Genomic DNA, 7,807 nt, shown 5'->3' with positions numbered 1-7,807 from the left:
TACAAATTGAGTGGTTTGCATTTGATCGCTCCCATATATATATCACGTCAAACACTTAAAATATTGTATGCCTAATACATATCAAGTCAAACAATTCAAGTCATACAAGCAACATAGTCTAATACATATCAAGCCAAATAGTTCAAACCACACAAGCAAACATAGTAATAGAGTTTATAAAGCTCATAAACAACTAAACGAGCTAATTGCAATCCATAGGCTTGACATCTAAATCCACATCATTAATTTGTTTCTTTTTATTAGCAGGCTTCATCTTAAATAGCCCACACCAAAAGACTAAGTTATTGTTTTAAGTTTAGTCCAAAAAAGTCTCCAACGAGATAGCGTTATAGCGGACCGCTATTTGGAAGCAAAATAGTTGTAAATAGTGGTAATAGCGGCCGCTATTTGCGGTACCCCTATTTAGACTGCAAAACCTGGATCGCTATTTGATTGAGGACCTCTATTCAATATGTCGTCGCTATAACGCACAATTGATTGCGCAGTTTTGGGAACGAGATTGGCTTTATTTTATTGGGTATTTGGATTGCGCACCGAGTGTTTGAAGAAAGTCGTAGGTGAATTCATATTCTTTTATTGGATGGTGAATTCTTAATGTTACTTTGTTGATTAAGTTCTCGTCTTTTAGTTTTTACTGCCTAGTTATAAAGTTTCGGTTTTTATTTGTTTAGTAGTCTAATACGACTCTCAATGCCAATGATTTTGAAAGTAGTGTATTTGTGCTAATTAGCTTTCGTTTTTGGGTCTTGAGCTTTAAGTGAATAAATTGAGTAGTCAATCTTTTTGACACGCGTGAATTTGAACAATAGGCTAGCACAAGTAACCGCAATCTTTATTTAGCAGTCTAATACGACTCTTAATCCCAAGTAACCATAATCTTACTTTAGCCGTGAGTGTGAACCATAGGCTAGCACAATTTTCTTTTTGCATGACCAACACATTCTATAACTAAGATCAATACGACTTTCAAGTAATTGTATCACTCGTTTTGGCATATTTTGTCTCACTTTGCCTTTTCTCACATTTGCTTCAACATTGGATTTTTTTTCAATTATTGGCACTTTTTGTTGCAAGCATACATCTCCTCCTATGGGACATTTGTGGTGTTTAGATCCAAAACATGGCATATTTTTCTTTTAAGAGTTTTGCTCCTTTTGTTTTGATCTTTTGGCCATGTTGGTACCCCTCCCCCAAACTTGTACTGTACAATTTCCTCATTGGATTCTTGTACTTCAGTAGTACCTTCATATATAACACATAGTGTCCCATATGGATTTCGAGATTTTGAGCTTCATCACTGAGTGATATACCTCGTCAGAAAGAGACATGACTATTATAGACCTCGCACGAGTGTCTAAAGTCATCTTCTTCTTGTCTTCATCACTCCATTGATGAGGGAGCTTTGGAATCTGCCGTTCAGGAAGTGCGACAGTCGTAGCAGTTGCATGAACTGTTGGAGAGATAACATATGAAACATAAGGTCCATTTTCTATATAGTATGGAATCTCATGATCCACACCTTCAAAGAATAAAGACATCCGATTTTTCTAGAGACTAAAGTTGTCTCTAACGAAACCAAGAGGTTTGGCAAGAGAGTCATTATCGTGAAAGTGAGTGCTGGTGTTTTGTAAAGCCATTTATAAAGGAATAAATTATCTAGAGAAGAAAAGATAATAATATACTAATAAAGCATCAAAACAACATAAAAAGAAAACGTTGCTATGATACACTTGTTTGTCCCAGCCGAATCTACAAACGTTATAGGTGATCAGTTTGTAGAAGGGGGGGGGGGGATGAATACAAACACATAAACTTTCACTTTTAAAAATTGTATATTGATAAAGAAAGATCAATACAATTTTTACAGATTGTTTGCGAAAAAAGATAAAGTAAAAAGACCTATCTAAATAATCTAAGGTTCACACAATTACAAAATAGCAAAGAGAAAAGATTTGCTACAAATAAATAAGGAAATGTAAATGCTCTTCACTTGTTCTAAGTGGTTCTTTCTCTTAAGATGAAAGTAGAGATATGGAAGTATCTTCTCGAGTAAGTTTCTTAGAGATGAAGAAGTAATGGTAACTGAGTAGAGAGCACTTAGTTATTTATACCCATTGCATTTAATGTAATTCAAAATGTACAAAGCACGTCTCAAGCTTTTGGAGGAAAATTTTTCCTTTGCTACAATAAACAGTCCTTTTGGCTGTATATGAGCAGTCATCTTTTCATAAAGTAGGTAAGCACTATAGAGTCAATGGAGTGACTTTGTACTGTACTATACTCTAGAAAAGATATGAGCTTGTATAATGTGTGAAGGAGGACAAGACAAAAACAACCGTGCAAGACAAACTTCATTTGATCGATGAATGTTGGGATGACACTGGAGGGTCTCTTCAGCTTTCGCTGAAACTTGTGCAAACTTCACATATAATTAGACGAGCTTGTAATCACTAAATGTCGCTTCAGGTCACAAACGTGATGGTCTATAATCTTCAATTTCTGTCTTTGACATTGCTGAAGGTTTTTTGATGTGAGTTTTGTCTTCTTGAAGTATAACATTCTCTGAAAGAGTTACAATACATGTTCATCGATCACTGAACAGACTCAATGATGATCGTTGAAACTGAATAACATGAATTCTATAATTTGTATGGTAAAAGAGATCATCATCAAATCAATGAGAGAGAAGATCAATAACTTTTCATCAAACACCTTCTTTGCAATCTTCATATTTCTTTTAGACATTTCACCTGACACCTTCTTTGCAATCTCCATGTAACAAGTTCCAAAAATCTACAACAAATTGATAAAGATTTTAAAGAAAACTACAAAGATCAAGATGTGTGTATATCAATATATGTATGTGCATATGCATTCATGTATCAGGCGTCAATTTTTGGATGCTTCTTTTGGTGATGTCGATACTTTAGGTAGAGTGAGGTAGATGATAAGTTGCCTTAAAATCATATATTTACAAAACTAGAAAAGTTGGATAGCCACCAGCAAGCTAATTTATAAGGGGAGAAGTAGAGAAGCCTCATAAGTGTCTTCTTCTACAGTAGGCAAGATTGAGGGTAAATTATGGAAGAAGTGCCTCTCTGGATGGTATGGTTATGATCACAGGCTTAAGCGATTAAGATGGATTTTATATGATTCAAAGCCCCAAATATTTTTACCAAACAAGAATTATGTCCAGATGAATCAAATGGTCCCTCTTTATGGTTCCATTAAGAGATAAATAAACAACCCCTAACTCTTATTTTCGAATTCTATGGACGAAAACAACAACGAATCTTAAATCACAAAGACAAACAATAACAACTTATAAAGATAAAAACAACAATAATTTACAAAATCACTGAAATAAAAATCATAATTTCAATCACAAGGATGGTGCCTAATTGGTTTGAACTTGACTCCAAATGTCAAAAGTATAAGGAGGTCTCAGTTTCAAATCCAAATAGGAATAAAAATTCTTTTGTAGCCACGGAGGTTCAAATGCGGTGACTTCGAACTATCTACAAAGCAGGTGGTGGTCCTGAGATTAATCGACTCGCATATAGCGGGTTGAATATCCAAGTTAATAAAAAAAATCATAATTTCAAAATTATAAATAAACATACTATTTTTTATATTCCTATTTTTCCATATATAGTGTAGTATACATGGAGCTCATGATACATGCACGTGTACGGCTAGTTTTAAGAAGAGATACGACGACGTAGGGTCGACCTCGTTCCGTGTAGCAAATATCATTATTTACGTCTACTACTAGTGCCAAGGCATGTGTTTTATCTTCTTCAATCGGTGGATCGCCGTCGTCGTTGTCGTCGCTGCTAACTTCCACCGTCGCCGTTGAACTTAATACTATCCTCCCTCAGCTTTATAAAGTCTTCAATACCACCAGATCTGTATGCTTTCAATCAGAATAAGAGACGAAAAGAAAGGTCAGAAATTCAAGATGAAATCAGGTCAGCTTTTATTCCATAATATATTCTTTTATGCCTTTCAATCTTTGGAAATACACTTGCTTGTAATAATCTGATGTTTATTTTCGCCTTAGTTTGTGTTGAAGGTTAAGGATTTTGTGAAATCAAAATTTAGGGATCTATAAAATTAGATGGCCGATGACATGAATGATGAAATGGTTATGGATCTTGATTTGAATCAAGAACCTTTATTGGACCCGTCACCACCTCCTCCTTTTGGGTATGGGCCTTTGTTAAATGAACTGGAGACTGCACACGGTAGGATCGAGGACCGTATTAGGCAGCTTGAAGCGGTTACTGCTAGGGCTAGACAACGCCAGCGGTGGCGACAGGCTAGGAACAATCCGGAATTGAGTTACATGACTGTAATTGAACAAGGTGTTGGTGCAGGAAACGAGAATCAAGGGGGCAATGGTGTTGTGGGTGGGGATAGGGTTGTGGAGGGAATCGTAAATGCTGAAGAAAGGGCTGGTTATGAGAGAGGGAGGAACAGCAAAAGGGATATTAGCCAGTTGGCAAAAGCGTTGGAGATGGATTTGGATTCCAAGAAGACTGATAATGGTGGAGGTGGTGATGATGATAGTGGGGGTTTCTTTGATTGCAATATATGCTTCGATATGGCAAGAGATCCTATTTTGACTTGCTGTGGTCACTTATTTTGTTGGAGTTGTTTTTATCAGTTGTCATATGTAGATTCAAGTGCAAAAGAATGTCCAGTTTGCAAGGGAGAAGTGACTGATTCGAGTATTACGCCAATTTATGGCAATGGAAAGAATCAACCAGTCTTGAAGTTGGAGACTGGGGTGAAAATACCTCCAAGGCCTCGAGCTCACCGAGTAGAAAGTATAAGGCAGCAAAGGGTTTTCAGGGGGATCTCTCATATTCCTGTAGCAGAAGCACTTAGAAGGATTAGGATTGGAATTGGTTCTATTGGGGAAAACCCTCTTCTTCAAGGTCTTAACAGTGTGGGCCCCACTTCTGAAACCAATCCGTCGTTACACAGTTCAGAAGCAGGGGGTAGTCGTCGCCATCGTTCTCGCCACTTCTCTAGGGTAATCTCTGAAAGTGCTGCTTCACTTTCTTCCATTTCATCTGCGCTTAATAATGCAGAAAGGTTGGTTGAGGATCTTGAGACCTACATCAACGACCGTCTTTTGAGGAGGGTGGATGCACAGATTCTACCAAATAATCAAGAAAGGAACACATTTCTTGCCAGTACTGCTGATATTCAACCAGAGCCCCAGAATGCAGAGATGAATCTCACTGTGCCACTTTCTTCTTCTTCTTCTCAAAGAGCCGTTGCTACTACTGTTGTGCAATTGGATAACCTGTCAACCAGTAGTGCTGTAGAGATTGATCTGACCATATCACATCCGTCTTCGTCTTCTAGGAGAACTGCTGTTTCACGCACATTGAGTTTAGAAGGTGGAGCATCACGTGAACTCAGGAGAAGACGCTTGAGGTAATGTTCCTTAGAAATGAAATTTTCATTTTAATGGGGATGTACCCCGTTGCCTAAGATTTACCTTTAGTCATGTTTCGTCATTACATTAATTTTTCCACAGTGAACATGTTTTAGATGTCGAGAGTGCTGTCTTCCTTCTTTAGTGTTTTGTGTCATTCAGCATATCATATGTTTTATTGTGTTTAAGATTTGGAAAAGTGTAATACCTGATTTGTTGCTTATACGAAGTGCCCGTGTTATCACTGCTGATAGATACTTCACATTTGTTTATAAAGCTGCTATATAGTTGTATAGTTAAAATATTCGTGCAGCAGGTATTTATTTGCTCATGCCAGTTGTCAGTAATGTTTCTACAAATGTGTGAAACCATAGATATCTTATATGTGCCAAATGTTTTGACAAGGACTTCAATTTGTGATCAATAGGGAGCCATCTTGGTAATTTCATGGCCAAGGTTGTGGAGTTGTTTAAAAACTATTAACTCCATTTGCTGCTCCCTTTACCAATTTAGACCATCTCCAAAGGGGACACCAAATACCAAAATTTGATGCCAAATCACTCCAATGGGGACACCAAATAGTGACACCAATTTTGGTGTAACACTGTAACACCATTCATCTACACTAAATTTTACACCAAGGGGAAAAGATAAAAAGGAATATACCTAGAATCTTACATTTTGGTGTAAGATTTGGTGTTACCGATTGGAATATTATTGTTTGCACCAAATTTTATGGATTTGATGTAAGATTTGGTGTTACCTATTGGAGAGCCCTATTATATTCTCCAGAATATTCTCAGTTTGTGACCTGTGTGAAACTTTAGAATGTAGCATTACGATTTTTTTCCCTCATAATGTAGTATCTTTAGCTCCTAGTTTCTGCCTCGATATCTGATTACTTGCCTTGGTATTATAGTAAGCCATTGGAAGGATAATTGCCTTTTGAGGATAAAGATTAAACCATAGGGTTGCTAACATTTACCACCAGGTTCTAAAAGGCTGCCATGTTAACCTCCGTAACGGCTGTGTCAGATGAGGCATGCGCCATGGCGTCTTGAGGAGTGTTAATGGCGTGTGGCTTTTTGAAGGATTTCTTTACTTCGTTTCGCTTCTTAATTTTTTTTAAAGTTGGCCTTATTTCACCTTTTTACATTGTTTGTAATTGCCATCTCTCGTTATCATTGAATAATAGTAGAAAACTATGTGTTGTGTGTATTTTATATGATATACAAACATGTCACCTTTAAGCCAACGCCTTGAAAAATATCATGGTCTCGACGTGTGAGGCTTTGACCTTGCTTTCCATGCCTCATGCCGTTTAGAACTTTGATTTACTGTAACAATTATGAATGACTAATTAGTATTAGTATATTCATATTCTTTTGTTTTCTTTTATTGATTGATCATGCAAGTGATGCTTAAAGATGCCCTTCATAATGTTAATAATTTGCCATTCTTACGTAAGACGTCCTCGTTCCCCCAAGGCCTCATTACGAGATTGGCAAGAGAAGTCTTTGTACATTGCAAGTGGTTGTCTTGAGTTGATTCTCCTGTTGTTATGTGCTTAGGTTTAGCCTGCTCATTTGCAGGTGTGCGCAAGCTGACCAATCTTTAGAAACCTGACTCTTGGTTGAACCAGTTTAGGTTCAATTTGGTAAAGAAAACTAGCATGTAGGAGTTGTACTTTTTGTTTTTCTATTCTCAAGTTAAGAAGGGGTAGAAAGTAAGGATTCTTTTTCAGAAGGAAGATTGTTTCCTTCAATTCAATGAGGATGAGCATAGATTCCTTGGTCACATATTCAATTTTAATTTCTGATCTGTGTGTGTATTTGGATCTCACTAACACTTGTGGGGAAACCATGTCGTCCAATGCGGGTTCCTGATAGAAGTTCTGAGCTTTTGTTTCGATGTCGGAAGAATTTATTCAAGACTTGTGTTGGGCAAATAAGAAGAGTTATAATCTTGAAGTTCGGTTTGATGTAGACCAGTGTTGTAAAAGGCTCGTGACTTTACGTCTGTGGCACGGCATGATCCAATACGTGGTTTTTATAACCTTTTTAGTTATTAGCATATGACCTGATTTAAATTGTTTAATATCATTGGCTCATTGAGTAATAGTAGAAAACATGTGTCATGTGTATATATATACTAGAAGCGTACTCGCGCAATGCAGCGAGATACATCGTGATTTTAATATTTTATTTTATTTTTTATCTCAGTCGATGTTATAATATGGCTTTATGTGATTTTGAAATTCCTCATCAATTTTTTTATAATTTAATTTATGCACAATAACGAAGTTATATTTGATTTAATAATATAATTTTTTTT

General features: G+C 36.6%; 1 protein-coding gene across 1 annotated transcript; it reads left to right on the top strand.

The window, feature by feature from the left end:
- Window positions 1-3,756: 3,756 nt before the first annotated feature.
- Window positions 3,757-6,993, top strand: LOC112503096. Its single transcript, XM_025107169.1, has 3 exons — window positions 3,757-3,992; window positions 4,085-5,472; window positions 6,465-6,993. Exons 2-3 carry the CDS (start codon window positions 4,142-4,144, stop codon window positions 6,469-6,471), a joined length of 1,338 nt encoding a protein of 445 aa, XP_024962937.1. The 5' UTR covers window positions 3,757-3,992; window positions 4,085-4,141; the 3' UTR covers window positions 6,472-6,993.
- The last annotated feature ends 814 nt before the right edge of the window (window positions 6,994-7,807 follow it).

The sequence above is a fragment of the Cynara cardunculus genome, unplaced genomic scaffold (assembly GCF_001531365.2).
Source record: "Cynara cardunculus var. scolymus isolate 2C unplaced genomic scaffold, CcrdV1 Un_Scaffold_2510, whole genome shotgun sequence".
In the NCBI taxonomy this organism is placed as follows: Eukaryota; Viridiplantae; Streptophyta; class Magnoliopsida; order Asterales; family Asteraceae; genus Cynara; species Cynara cardunculus.
Note: the sequence above shows the minus strand (reverse complement) of the source record. Positions and strands in the feature narration are given on the sequence as shown.

What these genes read in the sequence shown, in the direction of transcription:
- LOC112503096 (XM_025107169.1), top strand. Translation starts at nt 4,142, where the DNA reads ATGGCCGATGACATGAATGATGAAATGGTTATGGATCTTGATTTGAAT.